This window comes from Rhea americana, unplaced genomic scaffold (genome assembly GCF_003343005.1).
Source record: "Rhea americana isolate MKP2758 unplaced genomic scaffold, rheAme1 scaffold_299, whole genome shotgun sequence".
In the NCBI taxonomy this organism is placed as follows: domain Eukaryota; kingdom Metazoa; phylum Chordata; class Aves; order Rheiformes; family Rheidae; genus Rhea; species Rhea americana.
Window position 1 is genome coordinate 697,369 of NW_028186422.1, and position 21,214 is coordinate 718,582.

At 33.6% G+C, this 21,214-nt stretch overlaps 1 protein-coding gene across 1 annotated transcript in view; it reads left to right on the top strand.

Annotated features, from left to right (window-relative positions):
- The window catches only part of CSMD1 (CUB and Sushi multiple domains 1), a 626,201-nt gene that overhangs the window by 547,915 nt on the left and 57,072 nt on the right, over positions 1–21,214 (top strand). The window contains exons 52-54 of the mRNA XM_085309436.1: positions 3,406–3,579; positions 12,880–13,053; positions 17,554–17,727. Coding sequence (XP_085165562.1) covers positions 3,406–3,579; positions 12,880–13,053; positions 17,554–17,727 — 522 coding nt within the window. The remainder of the gene's footprint in view (positions 1–3,405; positions 3,580–12,879; positions 13,054–17,553; positions 17,728–21,214) is intronic.

Genomic DNA, 21,214 nt, shown 5'->3' on the forward strand with positions numbered 1-21,214 from the left:
GAAGGAATGGAATCATTCTGCTTTGTCAAACCCTATTAAGTCTGCAGGCATTAATGATATGTTAAGATAAATGATATCAGAATTATTTTATATGGTTCTATGTCTATGATAACACAATGGCCTTAAACATCAGATAGCTTTTTATTGCAAAGAAATGACAGCACAACACTTAAGTACAGTGTACATCCTGTGATACCAAAAAGATGCAATTCAGTTGCCTAACCATAAACTCTTAATGTCGTCTGAGGCACATTGCATTATCTAAGATGGTAGGTACTACAGAGGACTTACAAGAGACTCTCAGCTTTCCTCAGCAGCAGCTGGAAACTACACAGAATACCCTAGAATGATCTAAAGTGGTACTGAATCAGTCCCAAGGATGGGATTCAGGAGTAAGATGTCTAAATTTAAGTGTTTGCATACAGACGTGTGTAGCCGTGTGTGTATTTGTTGAGTAAAAATACTGCTCTGGCATTAACTGAAATGCTCCAGGATACATGAACCCCAACATGAGGTAGATGTGACACATCTCTCTATTGTATATGGGAGATCTTAAACAGCAGCCAGGAGGGCTATACTATGGCATCTCAAATGGTGCTAAATGGCTATATTTAGGAAAAAGAATTGGAATGTAAGATGATCACTGAGGATTAGGTGGTCACATTTTAGGAATCAAATAACGATATGTGTGCATTAATCCAGGGAGACAGGAATTGTTTTGAATAAGCCTAATTACAAATATGATATAAAAAAGAAATGGAAGGAAAGGAAAGGGAAAGAGAAAATATAACTATATAAATTATTTTTTTAAATGCCATACCTTCATCTGTGAGATCAAGAAATAATTCACAAATGTATGAATTTTGGATATTTTGCAGCCTATTTTAGTTTTATGAAACATTTTGCATTGTAGCAAATTATCTAATGAATTAAAGGCATTACTTCAGACCTACATTTTAAAAGATGGTTATGGAAACATCCATTTATGTCCTGAACAACGTTATAGAAAATATTGCCATTAAAATTGGCCTTTCCTATAATTTGGTCAAACCTCCTCTCTTTGCTAGAGTTCCCAGTAAAAATCAAGTTTCTCACCAGCATTGGGAAGTATGTTCCTTCAAATATAAGGCATAGAATTTGCAGAGGGAATACTTGAGAATGATATTAGGATGGAAAAAGAAAAACAAAGGAAAGAACACATAGAAGGATTTAACCTGTTTAATTAAAAATAAAATAACAATGTCTATTTTCTATAAAAGAAAATGAAATTATTTAAGATGCTTTGAGGACAAGGCTGAGAAAGCTACCTAGAACAGCAACCAGTGCATGAAGACAGTGTAATCTGGTTTTACCTAAATAATAATGGGTTGTGGGATTTTTATTTTTATTTATTTATTCTGTCAGTTTTGATTGAGGAAAAATTCATTTTTGAAAATATGCAATTGGAAAAATAGGGTAACTCTTGTATAGCTCTTACTATATCCATTTTTATTTTAAATTTAAAATCAGGGGATTTGGGGTCTGTTAAGTCAATTCATGTGCCCTTTTTTTGGTGCACACATATGAGAAAACCTCTAAAGCCTAGTTTTGTAGTTGCTGCCTAATTGCAGCTACTACTCAGCTGTTAAAGTATTTTTAAAAGCTAATTCTTCACCAGCCTTTACAATTATAGAAATCTTATGTAAATAAGTAGAAAATGAGGTGACCCATATGTGATGATGTTAACAAAAAGCAAAGGGTTAGTTAGATACAGAAATCAAAGGAGCTGCTGATTAAAGATTAATTTATTTATAAGACAGATATTTTATTTTGTGCTCTGATGGAGGACTGATTAGGATTTAATTATTGCAAACTCCATCCTCATGTTTAGTTATACTCTCATTAGATATAGATCGTTTAGATCCAATAATACACTGAAGAGAAGTCTAATATTTACTTTATGTCTATTGCTCCCATACTTAGATTGTGTATATATAGATTCTACCTATTAAAACTTAAATTTCTGAAGCAACAGGAATGATAACTGAAACAATGATGGTAAAGCATTAAATTGTATATGTCAATGTTGTGAATAGTTTCTATGTGTATGATATCTCTAAAGGATGTGCAAAGCATCACGTTAGGGGAGTTCTGGATTAAGAGATACCTTACTAGTACATTTGTTTCATTTGTTTAAGATTATGCTGCATTAACATTTCCTAGCAATTACGAAAATATAGCATTTCTGACATGTTTAGAACAAACCATTCTGTTGCACCTTAGGGAAAAAAATGACACTGTTTTATTATATGTATAAGCATAATTAATATTCTGCATATTAGCATTAGAAGTTACAGCATTAGGCTTCTCCACATTAGCCACACTTAGCCACATTAATATGACTTGAATTTAATCAAAAGGATTCTTACCTACCTCTGGAAACTTTAAGTGCATAACAGACTTTGATCACATATATTTTAATTGTGGCTAAGCTGACTGCAGTCATATGCGATCTATTTTATCCAAATTCTACCTTGGAAATTCCTTGTTATTTTCTATAGTGAACCTTTAAAATATAGAAGAATGAGACCTTGAGGTTTCAGTTAGTAAATTTAACTGTGATTAACATGCTTTTGAAGTAAAGATGAACCCATGATATACGCTAGCAGGTTATAAAATACAGTTGAAACTCTGGGAGGCATTTGTCTGCATCTTCAATTACAAGATTGTTAATTTATTTTTTCTAGAAACAAAAGATGTGACAGAACAGTTTTAACTAAATTAGAGTTTGATACATTCCTAAAAGAGAGGTTTTCATGTGGTGTCTGTAATAGCTGTGGGTTGCAGCTAATGATACAGAAGGTTTCTGTGATAATGAGTCTAGAGTTGACAAAATTTATTTTTTTAGAAGGTAGCCTATGATATATACTATAGATTATGAATATCAGTGAGAAATAAGAAGAAAGACAATTTAAAATAGTTCAGAGTACCACGTGTAAAGATAATACCTATAAGAAGGCATAACACTTCAGTAGGCCTGGGAAGGTCCTCATATCTGGAAAGATATGAGAAGCAGCCTGGAAAAAGGAAACATGCAGTATAGCCACAACCTTCCTGGGCATTCATGTAGTTCTTGTGCTTCAGCTCTGGAAATCCAGATTACGTCTAAGCTACTGTCAAAGTGTGAAAATACCTTTCGGAATGTTCAGAGCTAGGACATATGTTGCCAAAGCGAGCATAATTTTAAGCCCCTTCTGTGGAATACAACTCCTTATATAGCAATGGGCCAAACTCTTTCGCATTTGTTTTGTATTACACTTACTTTTTTAAAAAAGCGAGATGGTATATCTAAGAAATTATGCAAAGTGATTTCATATTTCAGTTGTAGTGATGTTTGGTTATGTTTGTTTGTTTATTTTTTCCTAGTTATCTCCTGTGGTGGTCTTCCATCTCCASCAAATGGGAATAAGATTGGAACCTTAACAGTGTATGGAGCTACTGCAATATTCACCTGTAACACAGGATACACATTAGTTGGTTCTCATGTAAGAGAGTGCTTGGCAAATGGACTCTGGAGTGGTACTGAAACCCAATGCCTAGGTAAATGCACATATATATGTATATATATATATATATACACACATACATTTTTTTAAATCAAACACAAAAATAAGTACTGGAAATTGGCTTATTTCAAGCAACAATGCTCTTAAAATGATGAAAAATAAGGATATTCTGAATAAAGAAAATACTGTATGCTAGAAACGATTTTATACTATTCTACTGACATAATTTTTTTTTTTTTTAGAAATTCAGGAATTCTAGCAACTGAGTGTACTCAGTTGCTCTCAGGCAAGGAGGAAGCTCTTCATTTTTCTTCAGGTTCAACCTTGCTTAGAAAGCTGCCACCTTCTTTGCTATCTAGACACATCCTTTTCAGCAGAACATGTACTACTATGTATCTATCTGGTACATTGTAAACAAAATGGTTTGACCACCTACCATACATAAAAGTTAAATCATTTTATAGAGGAAGTAATTGAATTTTAAAAATTTCTAGGATGACTGTCAGTCTTTCAGGTAGATTCAAATACTTGGTATTACTGGCTTTAAACAAAAATGGATACTTGTAGAGAAAGTTTAAGATTTGTTTCTGGTGTACACTGATTGAGAGACTACTATTTGTGCACAGATATTATATGCAGTGCTTTCCAAAAAATGTAATGCACATGCATGCTTTTTATTTTTGATGCACTCATAGAACACCGCAATGTTTCATCTTTCTGTATGTCTAAATCTAATCTTTGCAGTAAACGTAATAAAGAAGGGAAGCAAGAAAAAAATACAGCCAAGTATCATCAAGATGAAAGATTTCTATACTTACTTTAATATGTTATAAATGTTTGATAGATGCAATAGGATCAAGGAACAAGGATATAATTATCCAGAATAAGGCCCATTCCTATTTTTGCAGCAATAAAACAGTAAAAACATTGTTTTATATGGAAACGGTAGTAGCTATAACATAAAATATCAAAGCTGATTCCAGTCTCATTTTTTGTAAAAATTTCAGATAGGCTAAAGGAAAGTTTTCTAATTAACTGTATACCTACAGTAACATTTAACTTTAGAACCTTTAAATAAATTATATTTATTGATTTCTAAATTGTAGAATCCCTTGACCTCTCAGCCTTTGGAACATTATGTTTTATAAGAGTATGCCAACATAATAATTTTACATATGAACAAAGACATAAAATACCAATTTTCTTCCTCTGACCTTGATATCTTCAAAATAGCTGCTTTAAAAATGTAGGCAGCCATGCTTAGTAGCATCTCATGAAGAAAGAAAAACTTTTGTTGTATTGGAAGGAGTAAATCCAGAACTTCAATCAAAACTGAAAAAAACCCTCCTTTTTTCTAAGCCTCATTTCTTCAAACTTGTGACATACTGACTGAGGAATCCCTAATGGTAATTTTAGTAACCAAGTCAAAATTAATACTGCATGTATCTTTGCAATAAATCAGCGTCACAAAACTGGCTTAATATGCAACATGCATGTAAAGAACTGAAATACAAGGCTACTGAGCATTTTTAAAAACTTGAATGTGTTTAACTTTCACAGCATCTGTAAGACCACTGGCTTTCTGTATTCAGATAAATACACATACAATCTTTAGTATATCAGATAGTTGGTGCTCAGTATTTTATAAAATGATAAATATGTAGTCTATTCTGTTTTGCTTTTCTTTTCTAAGCATAGCACCATGATAAGGGTGTTTGCAGTTCATGCCCACACCAAGGTGAAAAACTGAAAGAAATGGCCACAGATACTGAGCAAAGCGTAGAGCTCCTATCTAAAATATAACTGCATTCACCTGGTAGAATATTATATTAAAATAAAAGACAAACATGTGCATCACAGTAACCAGGTGTAATGGGACCACATATGAACTCAATTACGTCTTCTAAAAACAATTTTCATGTATCATCAACTTCATCTTAGCAGGTTATTAAGAAAAAGGAATATCAAGAATCATTAGGCAAACATTTTTAAACGGAGTAGTAGTGAAAACATCCTGCATTTCTGGAGATCTTTAATTTCTGTGAACACTTTTAGGGAAAATACTTGAAACAGATTGCAAGTTAGAAAACAATAATGCACTAACAAACAAAAGCATAATAACCTAGACAATGAAAAAAAAAGTGTAGAGTTTTAAGCTGCATATTAGCTCTGCTCTTCATCACAGTTACTGCTTCCCCAGTATCTTTACACACAATTGGACTGGGTGTAGGTGAAATATAGACACGAAGGGGTCTTCTGTCAGAAGGGAAGATAAAACCTAGGTATTCCTGTCCTCCTTGCCCTGTTGATTGCCTATTCTTCTTTCCATTGAGACATTAGATTGCATCAGCAAGGAAAAATAAAAGAGGATCTTTTTGAAAAAAAGTAGCCTGGGATGATGTAATTCAAATCATCAGATTTGAATTAGTGAACCCCAGCAAGATACAGTTGTTTCTGACAAAAAACATTTTTCTAGCTTGATATCTTTTCAATCCTTATGATTTATTTTTGGAATTTAAAATGCACTATATTAAGAGTGATGACATCTTGCTGTAGTAAATAATTGCATAAATTGAGAAGATTTGAATGAACAAGAATAAAACAAATCTGTTTTGCCTAGCAAAACCAATTCCACTGTGGTGCTGACTAGGGAAATTTCTTTGAGCTCTCCTGTGCTTCAGGACTACCTTTTTGCACACATAAGATCACTACTATGTTTCATCCATTCCACCGTGTAGCAACATAAGAGGGTTGTGCCTGAAGACAGCACAATCTTACTTCCTGTGATGTCACGTTATCCCTGGAGTAGGGCTGACCAACAGTTAAAAAGATGGGGAACGGCAACTATATAGATCCAAGTCCACGTGTGTGAAAGTATTTTCTTCAACAATTTGTTCTGTTGCAAGCATGGGAGCTGCATTGCAAAAAGAAAGGTTTTACCTCACAGTGTTTGTGGTGTGGTATATCATTCATTACCAGTGTGGTGCCTGGTACTTGCATATCAGAATTTCTATCAAAAAAGATGTGCTTGGCTTTCATTCATTTTAAATAATTTGAAACACCATTTTATCTGCTGAACAATCACAATAGTTTGTAGCATTTTTGTAGTGCTTTTCATTTTTGGAGGGCTAAACATGCAGAATAATTTAATTGCCAGCATATACAAACTAAACCATATGTAAACCTCAATGGATTCTATGTATGTATTATAAATTGCTCTTGCCTGTGGAAGACTGGAGTCTGTTATAACTACTGAGAAATATATTTGACCATTAAACAACTTAGAACAGTAACAGCCTATGATAAAGATAAATTTAGGCCCAAATAGTGTACAGATGGAGAGGAACCCATCTGCACAGGACTTAATTAATGAAGTACCTGTACCATTTTTATCCACTAATAAGTTTAAAAACCACACCCACAAATGAAGCTCTTAACCCTTTGGAGAGCAGCTAATGAAGTTAGGAAAGACTGTCTCTATATACAGCTTGAACTTTATTTATCTAAATTCATCCTTTCCTTTACCTAGGAGTTTTTTCTGTTGGATTTTGTCTGTTTTAGTATTTTATAAATCCATATTGAAATTGTATCTTACTATGCTCCTATCCCCTTGCTCATAGCTACTAGCTTCTAGCTTTTCTCCAGCTGACTATCTGCTTTTTTAGCTATTTCTGCAGATGTATTTCCACCTCAGATGACCACAATACTTCTTGCAGGAACTATAATTGTGATAAAAATAATGCTTACCTTACAATACTTCCCAATTCTTTCTCTTAAAAAAAATGAGTGACTTTGGTTTCTGTGGGATATACCAGTTGCTTGCATTGTAGAATGCAGCTGTGCATTGAGAACAGTTGAATACATGTATGTATCCTCACTAGACAAAAAAGATTGCACCTAGAACTGGAAAACTGTTAAACACCATTTAGCCTTTGCCATTTCAAATTCAGACAAGCTCTATAATGACAAACTTTATAATGACAAGAATAATGCACAGCTATTAGTGTGAAAGTCTAAATATAAATGAATTTTCACATGCGTGCTACAGAAGGTTGTATTAAGCCTCTTCCACCCGCTCTAATTTCTCTCACATGAAGGATATTTACACCATGTAGCCTAGGCACCTAATTTAGATGCAATTTAGAGTACAATCTAAGGGCTTAAATTCCCAACAAGTTAAATGGAACTATGTAGGCTCCTCCAGAGAATACTTCTGAAAAGGTAAATTTGATTCTTAAGACAGATGATGTGAATGCCACCAATTGTGTATTCCTAAGTTTGAAGGACAACATGCACCAGATTTATTTCAAAGGTTCCTTTAGGACTGATCTGAGAAAATCACTAGGCATACACCCAGAGAGCTTCTGAATGAGCCTTTACATTTCAAAAGAATGATAATGAGCTGAAGAAGTTTTTACCTACACAGTGCTTGTATGAATGTTGTTCCAGACAGCTATAGGCGAAAATAGATGCCACTTTGTGATACCATTGATCTATGTACAGTGAATTTATGATTTCAGCCCCATTCAGTGAACTAATTTCTACATTTCAATAAAAGGATTGTCAAATCCTTGTTATCTGTCTCAGAAGGAAGCTAAGCCCAATGACTGCAGTTAATGAGTCCAAGGCTAAATATAGAGTTTATGTTTTCAAGCGTTTAGTATTGTGTGTATCTTTTCCTAGTTAGAAAAGATAAATAGGATCCTTAGGCCTATTTTTTCTTGTTTTTGWTTAATTCCTAATACTGCTGATATTTCATATCACTTCCCCTTTTCCCTTTGAAAAATAATTGCACCTATAAATCAGTAGTATATGCTTTGTGTTGTATGAGTGTGCATGAATATGTGTAGGAAGAGTATGGCTTTAATCAGAAGCATTGAAGTGTATGCCTAATTCCATCTCTACTATTGGTGGAATTTAATCATAGGCTAAAATGCTTTTCCTGAACAGATATTTTGTATGGCTTTCAGGTGAAAAACTCTATCCAAATACATTAGGAATTTATTCTAAAATCTAAACTAAAAGTAAATCCATTCCAGTTCATTTTCATAAATTCTTAGTATATTTTTTCCCAAAATGTGAGAATTCAATATTGTACATGATTCTGTAATATATGTAATCCCCTACCTTTGTCAGTGTGAAAAAATAATACTGTTTTTTTGGTATAAATCTCTGGTCCCATAATTGATCTAGTATGATATAGTGTTATTGAATTATATTTCAATTTCTTATTGAAAAATAAAACAAAATGACCTGTATCCTGTTTACAGATACAGACGTTTTAGAGACAGTTATTGACTCAATCTTGAACCACGTGAACAGTTTCCTTTGTTCTTAAGAGCATATTTTATTAAAAAAATCCACTGGCAGCCTCTTCTATTTACTTTTAATCTAATTTTGTGTGACTGGAAAATTGCATACATTTTATGTTGTTGCCCTGCTCTTTCAGTTCTTAAGTTGTTAAGATGCTTAATCTAAATGAGTCAAAATTCACAAAAAAATCATTAAATCCACTAGCTGGAGTGATCTGTAAATGAAATGACTCACATGATAAATGCAGAGTGTTTTTAAATCCTCATTCAAGAGAAAAAATGCAATGCTCCAGCTGGCACATCTCAGCTATCTTTGTTTCTGAAATTTCTTGTGATTCCTTGTATTTGGCTTCAATACAACCATTGCATTTCAATTTTTCACTTTTTAGGCCTATAAAAATTTGATATTTAAATGTATTCCATTTTAGCTTGTATAAATACAGCTTCTCTTTTCCCCCTTTCCACCTTTTCCGTAGATTTCCTTCCCTGAACGATGAGTAAAAATTTAGGACCATGCAAGATTTTTTTCTTTGGAAGAAGAAATTGTTATTAGAAGCGATAGATAACTCCACTCTAACATGTAGTTCATCTAGTTGTAGATTAACCACACCATGAATTCGCCATTCCTAGTACCGCATTTTGTGTGAGAAAGAGCTGTTACAGCAGCAGGGGGATCACGTAAGAGACTACTTAAATAAACTGAGTGAGTCCGTATGATTGGACAGGGTGAGTTTGAGATGGTAGCTTATAGAATTGCAAGGCCACTCACTACCATGGTTGAAAGGTAGAAATAATTCTAGTGTGTGAAGAAGAAACAAGTGTAACATCAGACCAAAAAGGGGCGAGAAGAAGGAAGCAGAGAGCTACAGGTTAGTCAACCTCACTTGACTCCCTGGGAAAATTAGAGAGCAAGTCTTAGGCACATCCATTTCCAGGCATATGGAGAACAAGTAGATGATTGAGAACAGCCAGGATCGCATAATCAAAAGCAAAACTGACTAACCTTACTGCCTTTCCTGATGGCTAGATCATCGGATGAGGGGAGAGCAATAGATTTCTTTTACTTTTGGCTGTAGCAAGACTTCTGGAACAGTTTCCCATAGTATCCTTGCAGCCAAATTGAAGAGATACAGATTAAATGGGTGGACTACTGGTTGTAGAACTAATTGGACAACAAAGCTCTGAAGATAGTGTTCAGTGGTTCAAGATATGACTAGTAACCCGCTTCTAATGATGTTTCTAAAGGGTGGATACTGAGTCCAATACTCTCCAACATCTTTGTCAGTGACTTGGATGAGAGGTTGGGATGCAGCATCAGCAAGTTTGAGGATGACAGCAAATGACAGGAGAGTGCTTGATATATAATTAGTTGTACTGGAGAGCAGTACAGCTAATTAGAGGGACCTTGACAAGCTGGAGGAATGGACCAACAGAAAAATCACGAAGTTTAGCAAAGACAAATGCTGAGTCCTGCACTTCTAGAATTGGGTCCTGCGTTAGTACAGGCTAGAAACTGGGTAGAAAGCAGCCTCACAGAAAGCAGCCTGAGTGACTCAGTGGGTAAGTTGAAACGACTTACCAGTGTAGCCTTGCGGTAAAGTAGGTGACTATCTGGCACGCGTTTGGAGTACTCTGTCTAGGCTTTTGTCCCCTGCGATACAAGAGGGAGATCAGCAAACTGAAGCAAGTCCAGGCGAAGGGCAAGTAAGGTGGTAAAGGGGCTGGAACATATGATAGACAAGAAGTAGCTGAGGGAGGCTGGAGAAGAGAGAAGAAAGGGTGAGAGTGGATGAAATTATTGATTCAGACCAAGAACAAGGTAAATTATTCTATGAGACATTGCCAGGAGAAATATTATATGCTGTCAACGACTTTGTTTCTCTCCATTGCCATACCACCTGTAAGGTGAATAGTAGCTGTGTAAGAGATTGGACTTAGAAAGCTTACATCCACACTTCTGCAAATTTACAGAGCAGTGTCATAATCTCTCCTTATAGAGACAATTCAATTATTCCTCTTTTTAAGATAAAAACCCTATATGTATGGAAAAAATAAACCTTAATCTAGTGTGACATATGTTTTATGGTTCTAGTGATTTAGAAGAGCCACTAAGTATAAATAAATATACTGCTTAGCATTATAAAGCGACTTTAGTACATATTGATTGTGGGTATGGCCTCAGTGTGAAACAGAGCATCACACATCCTCATTCTAGCGGTACTCCTGAGCCTTCAGGTCCCTGTCCTCACATCTCAAAATGAGGACTGGATGTGCTTAGCATAGCTTTAATTGAAATTAACGGTAGTTGTAATTAACTAGTACCACTAAAAAATGATCGCTTTTCTTCTCTTTAGTAAATAAAGAGAAATAGTTTCCTGCTCAGAAACTTTCTCAACAGAAATAAAAATCCAGAAATAGGCTTATTACTGGGATACCTTAGCACCAAAACTAATTTGAGTTCTGTATTTTATAACAACAGCTGGATATAACTAAGCAAGAAACAGTGCTGGTAGACATTCCTTTCTTTCCATGTCTTTTGTGCAGCTGGAAAAAGGTCTTTATTTCAAAGTATACTGATAATATCCTGTATTAGAAAACAATACAGAGAATTTTTATGATAATTTTTACATTAATATGAATTTATAGGCACAGACTAAAGACATTAAATATGTCAGTTTAGAATCAGTTGAATATAAAAGCTGTTATTTTTTGGAAAGAGTACATTCAAATAAGAGTACTTTTAAGATTATTGTTAATAATATAATAAATAAACATAAAAACCCCTTATCAAATTACTTGTGGAACTGAAGCTGAATAATTGAACATAATGAGATATACTTAGCTGTAGAAACTTTTTTTCAAGAATATGGAAACCTCCTTTGTATGTTGCAGTCTTTAAATTAGACCAGAGGAAAATTATAAAAAATAGAGGCTTAAAATGTTGTAAAGTTCTCTTTAGAGGTGTTGCAATCCTGTAAAAGAGCTACTGTAATACAGTTTAAAATCTCATATATGAGTCTGTTTTTTCTTCTGAAGGTAACATACTGACTGTGAACTCACACAATTGCTCTTTTTTTTTTCTTCTAATAAATGAGTGTGTGTTTTTAACTGCAGTCTTAGGATCTGTCCACTAATGCCTGAAGATCTGCTAGTGAGAAATCAGTTATTTGCTGGATAAGTGGAATGACAAATGCTGCGTTTGTTCTAATGAAATAACAATGCCAGGACATGCACACGAGAGGACATGCACACGAGGATGGAATTTGATCACCTCTTCTGTTAAATTGTTAGAATAATGCCTGATGTTTTTGGCTAACTCTCCCTAAGTCAATTCCCAGATATAGTTCAAGTTAGCCTAAACCAGTGCTAACTAATTCTGGGAAGCAGCTCCCTAGCAACTGTTCTGGAGGATGAGGAAGTTTCTTTTATGGATGCTGTATGCCAGTAGGACTCAGTGCCAGAGAATGGTCCCAAGCATGTTCTATTTACTAGCACAGATATAAAGTCTGAGGCAAATCATGAATAAGAAAAATCAGAATACTGTAATGCAGTAGTGATAGTGACTTGGTAGTTTAATACTTTTTACTTGTAATCCACATTTCTCTAAGGAAACAGGCAACTTTACCAAAGAAGAGGGGAAAATTTGTTATCCATGCTAAACTGTCATTTCTATAGCAAAAAAAAAAAAAAAAAAGAATGATATATTTGTAATTTCAGACATTTTCAATTTACATTTTCCCAGACGTCCTTCTAAAAAAATTGTCATTTGTGCAACACAATCTATAGAAATTATATATATATGAAAATTAAAAATCTTGGAATGTCACTGCTTCCTTTATTCTGAAAAAGTAGAAGATATACTTCCTGTAGCTTTTTACACCCATCACTTGTACAGTAAACTACTCTGATACAATGTTTAATAAAAATGTGAATAAAATGTTATTTTCCCATCAACATTCTTGTAAATGTTGGCAAGACTTGTAAGAATATGTGTTTTTGATGGGTTGTTTTTTTAATTGTAGCTGGTCACTGTGGTTCTCCAGATCCAATTGTAAATGGCCATATTAGTGGAGATGGCTTCAGTTACCGTGATACTGTAGTCTACCAGTGTAATCCTGGTTTTCGACTTGTTGGAACATCTGTCAGAATTTGCCTTCAAGATCACAAATGGTCTGGACAAACTCCTGTTTGTGTCCGTAAGTATCATTAATTTTTCATTAGATTAACGTTCTTTGAAGTTAAAAATGTAATAGTAATCATGGATGGGATTTTCAAAGGTGTTTGAGTGAGGTGCTCTAATCAAAGATTCACTGAATGGATTTTGAATGAAGAGGGATCCTTATAATCATCAATCCAGCTTCTAATTTAGCATAGGCTGAAAAAAGACATCCAATAATTTCTGATCAAACCTGTATTTCTGTTATTTCAAAAATAGGATGATACAGGCATTGAAGTGGGTTTGAACAACAGACTGCAACTTTGTAAATTCATCCATCTCTCTCTCTTTCTCCACACGTAATTTCTATGTTGCATATGGGCTTAAAGAGCTCTATTTTCTCCTATTTTTTCACCAGGGTTATCAAAAACTCTTGGCCTATTTTCATTCATTAGTGGGTAAAACTGGAATAGTGTTGATTTGTGCAATTCTGATGGTGACTGCTCACTTTTCCAAAATTAAGTCAACCAGTCTGCTTCCTAATATTAACCAGTGCGGGCCTGGATCTTGGCATTTGAATTGTACTATGTCCATTAGACATATTCTGAAGGATTTTTTTTTGCTCTTAACTGATCTGCTTTGAAAATCCCATAATTAATGATCTGATTTGTTGTGTCTTTCCTACTCTAGCTATTTCCTTCTTTGGATGACAGGTTTTCTGACCTTTTCTGAGCTATTGGACTTTTTATCGTAGTCAAGAAAAAAATCGTACTTCTTTGTTTATATTTTGCTACTTTATCGTGTACTTGCTTTTATTATTTTTTAATTTTAATAAGGCTCTCAATATAATTTTGATGATTTTTAATGGACCATTACTTCAGTTCTATCATATTATAAGACATCTCTAATTCAAGTGGAAGTATGTTCATCCACACAGAGACACAGAGGTCTGACATGTCCAGTTTTTATATTGAATTCCTGTCAGAAGCTTTGTTTCATTTCTAAGAAAATATGCTACTGATGTCATTAGAATATTTTTCTTTCTTAGTGGTAAAATAGGACCTTGATACAGCTATAGGAAATATCTACCAAATATCATTGTCATTTTATAATCCTATTTACACCTTTAAGTGATTTACGTTCCTCAGAGGAGAAATGCTAGCAACTTTCATTATTTTTTTAGTGGATTAATTTTACCATGAAGTGAATAAAATCCCTTCAAAAGAAATGGGCAAAGCTGAGAGGGAGATAGGAGGCTGTTTGTTCCTAAATTGATATTATCATTGCTGTTAAAAGAGGAACTGGCAGCAAGTTCTGTCATTATAGGTTGGCTAACACTTTACATTACAACTGTGTTTTCTTTTGCTTATAACTCTGCCAGGCTAAAGAACCAAACAGAATTTTTTTGTCAGCAGTCAAGCTTCAAATGATTTTCCTACTTGTATTTAAAAGTTCTAGCAAAACATGTCTAAGCTGTATTTGAGAAAGAAAGGTGAAAACATACTGTTTACCAATATTAGAAATTGGCTCCCTAGTGTAATACTGGAAAGATCTATGGACTGTGGAGTATGCATCAGAAATTAGATAACCATAAAGAAGTTATAAGCTGTGCCCCTGGAAAACTGCCAGAAACTGAGCTACATTTTATGAGCTTTTTTTTTTTTTTTTTTTTTTTTTTTTTTTTTTGACATTTTTTTTTTTTTTTTTTTTTTTTTTTTCCCTCGTGGCATAAATCTAGCTTCATGTTACCTGTTATGTTTTTTTTAACTTACACATCCTTATGTTCCTTTCAATTGTCTTTGAAAAGGGTTTCAGAGTTTTAACTACTAAACATTGTAATCTTCAAAAAAATTACCTCATTAGGTACTGAGAGCCCCTTCCACCCTGGGCCACCTTCGCTTCTGGGTTTCATATGGCAATCAGTCAGCCTCTCTCATCTTGCACAGCTTTGGACATACTGCTGTTTCCCTACCTGCATGTTGAATAATCAGTTTGCCCATGCTTTAGATGAGTGCTTTCTGAAAGATCTTTTCATTTACTACTTTTTTGGGAGTTAAATGTGAAAATCTCTAATTAGCTCTTTGTAAGTGACAGCACAACAAAATTAAGATTGCAATCTCCTTTGCAAGAACTATGCTATATTAATGGGGACCAAAACGTATTATTAGTTATATAGCTTGCAACTCAGATTAGACTTTATTCTCCAAGTAGCATCAGGATCTTGTACTACTATTACTTCTTCTAGATTACATTTTTTTCTGTAGTGGGGTGGAAGTATTCAGAATCCAAGACTGATAATTGTTAAAAAATGGAAAATATATAAAATTTATATATTATATATAAATGTAATGTGTAAATGTCTTGACAGTATAATAACCAAGTGTGTAATTCCTTAGAGATTATTTATATCAGATATGGTAGGTACATCTATTTTCCCATGGCATGTTTAAAACTCTGTGTGTGCGCGTGTGTGTGTACACACGTGTGCATGCATGCATAAGACTATTATTTACATTATTTGCATTAGGAGGGGAGGGGAGATTTATAAGACCCTTTCCAATTTAGATGACATGAAAACAACAGTAGTAGCCTTTGTTTAAAAAGTCTTGGCTACTGCCAAGTATTATTGTTTACTTAGGTAAACAATATCAAATTGACTGAATAAAACTTAGAGGATTAGAAACACTATAATGTCAACATTGTCTACTTTTTTCCCTCTCTCTCTTCTTCTCTCTCTCTCTTTTTTTTTTTTTTTTTTTTTTAGCTTTTCAGTTCTTGTTACTCTGTGAATCCAAAAACTGATGTATTGACCAGTCAATAGGTCAATGATATTCAGTAGCAATAATGGAGTAGTGGCAAAACTAGGTGCAGTGACTAGAGTCTCAGTAGCTGAGACCTTTAGTTTCTGCAAGACATCGTTATAAAAAACAGCATCTGTCAAGAGTAATGAGGTATAAACAAGAACTGACTTACTGGGATATGCTTCTGTTGAAAAGGACAACCAAACAGGAGTGTCCTTCATTATCAGTTTTTATAGGAGGCCTAAATTTTATGTTGTAAGAACCTATGGCTTATCATTCATTCAGGAAGCTGCTGAAAGTTTAAGGTAATAGCATCTTTAAAATTTAATAGTTCTTTATATAGGAATGATGTTAACTGGTTTTGAGTGGCCCTGGATAATGCTTTATTTATTGAAACTTCATCTTCTGTAACAGTTTAAAAGTAGAAGAGCAACAACTAGGCTAGAATAAAGTTGATCCTGTGCATATGGTCACGTATTACTTTGAAGTTTAGGGTCTTATTTTCAAATGCTGCAAATTGGACAGTTCAGAAAGGTGTTAAATTGATTTACATAGATTTATTTGCACAGTGTAAGGACTGTAAATCTATATGCAGTAAGATGCCTTAGTTAATTCCCAAAAGTCATGTATTGTTGAAAATACTATTTCATATTTGGATTCCAAGGAAAAATACAAGAAAATACATTTAAATTATTCTTAATTTATCTATTAAATAAAGAAACACAAGTAAAGTAATAAAGGAAAAGATAACCTGTGGATAGGATATTTACGTGATTATGACAATCGTTATCACCAGTACAGTATTGAAAAGCTGTACATCTTTGACTTTCTGGTTTTATATTGTCAATATCTATATGTTTCCGTATGTTTTTAATGTGTTATCATGAAGAAAACTAGAGCATGACCATAACAAGAGTGTATTATTATAAATATAATGTAAATGTGATTAATGTAGGAAACATAATTGGAAAGATTTTCTCCCAATAATGATTTCTTTGTTATTGTAAGAAGTCTGATTAAAATGATAAGCATTTCAGCAAAGCAAATCAACAGCTTTGGAAAAGGGAATTTGTTACTTTAATATTTTTGCATCTTCTATTATAAATGATTTAACTGATTATTTGGACAGGGAGAGGCTGGGACGAAGGGGGAGATTGGTTAGAGGTTTTTTTTTTTTTTTTGGTAACTTTGGGAGGAGTCTTATTTTGAAAGGCAAACTTTTACTCCTTTTTGCAGCAAGTTTTATCTGCTACTTTAAATCAGTCCTGAATCTGCTACTTTTTATTCAGTCCTGAAATTCATGAGGAGATGTTCCCAAAATCTTCTATCAAACTCGTTTGGCTGTACTATATTTTGAAACTTGCAGAACAAAATCAATTTCATTCTTTTATCTGCATTAGTAGAAAAGACAGTGAAGTCTCAAAATTGTTCAAGGTGTAATACATATCAGATAGATGTCAAAATGCATGTATATATAATTACTTATAGCTCTCTAAATTAGGTAAAATGCAGATTCTGAAAGTTTTATTTAAAAATGAACATTTTTCTCTTGCAAATTAAAAATTCTGTATAAATGTATCCTATATTTTTTCAATCATCATCTACATCAATATAAAAGACAACTGAAGTACAAATTCAGGAAAAAAATAAATAAAAAGAAAAAGCACCAGCCTGCAAGTGATTCTATAGAACAGTACCTTTCAGTTAGATGCTAGCCTGCCTATTTTTTACTTTAACAGCAATCACTTGTGGACATCCGGGGAATCCAGCTCATGGAGTGACTAATGGCAGTGAGTTCAATTTAAATGATGTTGTAAATTTTACTTGCAACATGGGGTACTTGCTTCAGGGAGCTTCTCGAGCACAGTGCCGAAGCAATGGGCAGTGGAGTAGCCCTTTACCCAGCTGCAGAGGTAGGAAACTTTCCTGTTTGTTCTCTGTTCTGTAATGAGTTATTTCAGTCATGAACCTTTGCTTTGCCTTAAAAACACTGAGACAAAATTCTGAAAACTGGCCTTCAAGACTTTATTGTTTACTTTACCTGAATTTTCCAGTTTTATATTGGAAAATGGATTTATCTGAATATTAGTTATGCATTAGTTCTCCAATATTTGGCCTCAAAGTCCTGAAACAACAGTCTCTGGCATTTGGTTTATAGATATATAAAGTGTGGTTTGTATCACAAAAGTTATGTTAAATTAATAATTCAATCAGTCAGCTAGATTGACTTGGATGCACTTGAGTACAGTTCCCATAAATGGTCCATTACTCCTATTAAAACATAATTGTGCAAATGAATATTCATGCATCAAAACAATATTAATTCTCTATTCTCTAACAGTACCTGAAGGATGTTTAAAGCTTTAGTACATATGAAACTGATATTTTTGCCTAGAATAAACTGATAATTTCATTCTAATTATTTTTTGTGAAGACATGCCTGAAATTGGTTAAATTCTATGTAAGATGGAGATGTTTGAAAGAGACAAATGAAGCAAGGGTCAGTGTTAGGAAGAAACCTGTGTATCAAAGCTACATATATAGGGGGAAAAAGGGAAGCCATTTCAGAAACACTATAATTGCAGAAATCTAGAGTTCTTACATTTCATTATGTCCTTATCATTTATTTATCTAGATGCCAGTAATAAAATTAAAATTAGAAAGAAATGTCAGTTTCCAATGTAGCTACTTTTACATTTTGTAATACTTGGCTAAATGAATTCTGTCCTAGTATTAAAAAATTGTTTTAGGGGAAGGGAAAACTTGTACAGTAACTTTTACTGATTCACTAATATACCTAGTGTATTAGTCTATCTGAGTTTAAGTAAACAAATACTGTGTTGTTCCTAAGGTTTAATTTCATTTTGGTGTGGTTTGAAATGCACATGAAACACACAAAAACCTTTATGTGGGAAAATAAAATTGCCAATAGAGTGGTCTGCTTATTTGTCTAGTCGTTGTTATATATTACGGGGCAATTATAGACTTTCCTGGACTCCAGGAGGCATAAGACAATTTTATAACAAAGAAAAAAAGATCTTTGAGACATGTGCCCCCCAATGTTGCATACTGGTGGAAAAAAATTGAGATTACTGATTTATGCTACTACCTAAGTCAGTGATTTGCTGACATCTTGAATATCATAACATGCAGTTCTGATCCCTTCATCTTAAAAAGGATGCAAAAAGATTAAGAAAAAGCAACAGCTGGGATCAAAGGAATCCAAAGACTTTTTATGAGGAAATTGAGATGTATCAGAGGAGAATTAACTAGTAGGCATGAAAGAAAATGATAGAAGTCTAAAAGCCAGGAGTGCCATGAAGAGAAGAAAAAGGGTTTAATTTCACCATGTTTTCCAATGCAAGGACTAAAGGACATCAAAATATTTCAGTAGGAGAGAAGTCAGTTGAGGGTTACTGAATATACAGAGCCTCTATCTGGCTTAGGAATCCTTTGAGTTGGGAGATTATAAGGGGAAATATCACCTCAGGTTGCCCTATTCTTTCTCTTTCTACTTATGGGCACTTTTTTATTGATTTTCTTCAGACTTTGGCTGTTGCTGCAGAATATCAAACCTTTGATCTGCTCCATCAGACAACTAGTGTCAGTCCTTTGGTCTGACACTTTTATGTCATATAGCCTGAAATGGCATGTTCAAGAGTAGGAAATGCTCTCTTAAAGCTGAGTCCAATTATTGCTGAAAATATTTAGCAATGTTGTGAAGCGTTTTTTTTTTTTTTTCCCCCTGGATCACTAAGACAAATTGAATATTTTCTTGTTATAAAATAGATACAAATTGTCAGTAAGATAAGGGAAAGAGCCAAGAAAGTAAGATGGGGTGAATCCTATCAGGTATTGAAGTATGTCAAAAGCCATGAGAAAAAGTTTGAAGGTATTGTTTGTAGTTTGGACCTCTTTTCATGAACTTTCCAAAGCTATTTTGATGGACCTAATTTGGACGTTTGTACTTGGTCATACTCCCTTTTCAAAGCTGGAATAGGCAGAGTTCATTTCTATCTTTTAGCAATGGTACCTATTTCAAAATTTGTAAACCAGAAACAAACAAACAAAAGGCTTAACCTCTGTAGAGAAACTGATGTTTCTTCCAGACATGGAACATGCAGTGAAATAAAATATTCATGTGTGTGTGATACCAAGGTTAGATTTTTATTTTTTAACATTCCAATCAAATTGGCAAGATTTTTCTTGTAAGACATAATTTGGCAAATCTTGATGAAATCATGCATCCTCTGAAAGGAATTTCATACAAGTCACTTAAATCTTTCCTTAGGCTGATGGATCTTACAATGTAAGATTCATGTATCTCATGCCTGAATGATGACTGCCAAATTAAGAAATTAAAGATTAGTTTCCAGAGATAAAAAAAATGATATTTTCTAATCTCCTCATTTTCCATTAGAATAGAAGGACTGAGTTTGGAATTCTTTTCCCATCACAATAACAACTCAAAAATCTCCTGTGATTAAGCAGGCACAATTTAGTTTGTTCAAAAGGGGATTAATGCTTAATCAGATAAATAATTTCTCCAGCAGTGTAACAGCCTTAAGGTTTTTCTGGAGTATTTTCTTTCACTTGGGAAAAAAAAAACACTTAATAAATCAATATAAATACAGTGCTTTTTTTCTTAGAAATTCATAGTAACTTGTCTTTAATGTGCAGAATTGTTCTAAGGATATTATCATTGGAACTAAAGATCATATAATGAAAAATTCTGTTATTGATAGCTTTATTACCTCCACTTGTTGATTTATTAAAAATCATATTTTATTGCAATGATTACTCATAAGAATAATAATTATCTTTGGTGATCAGCTTATGATATTGTTTCAGAGATAGCTGATGCAATCTCAAGCTCAGTGTGTGAGGAATTAGAAACTTTATTCTCATTAAAACAATCCAAAGATTGCAATTCCCTTAGTCACTACTCTCAGAATTCATGCAAATGAGTCAAGAAGCATGGCACTATAACTATTGGAATAGGGAAACAGAAATTAGCAAACTGTTCCTATTCGATATCAAGTATTTTGTTTTTCCCTTGTATACTTCTTTGCCTCATTAAACTTTAGTGAACATACTCTTCTATTTCATCTGGGAGGCCTTTAAGTAAGATTTTATTTGTTAAAATTGTATTTACTTTTACATAAACAGTAAATAGGATCCAGATCTGTAATGTTTGATTGTCAGAGGCAAAAATTGCACAGTCTGTGCAATTCATCATTTTTTACAAGCTGAGTTACTCAGATATCCACATTGAATTCAGGTGTATACATTACCTACACACAATGACAAAACTGAAAATGAGAAAGAAAAAAGGAAATTCATGAAAAATAGTGTAAAGGCTGAGAAGATTTAAAATATAAGAAAATAAAAGTTAGGAAA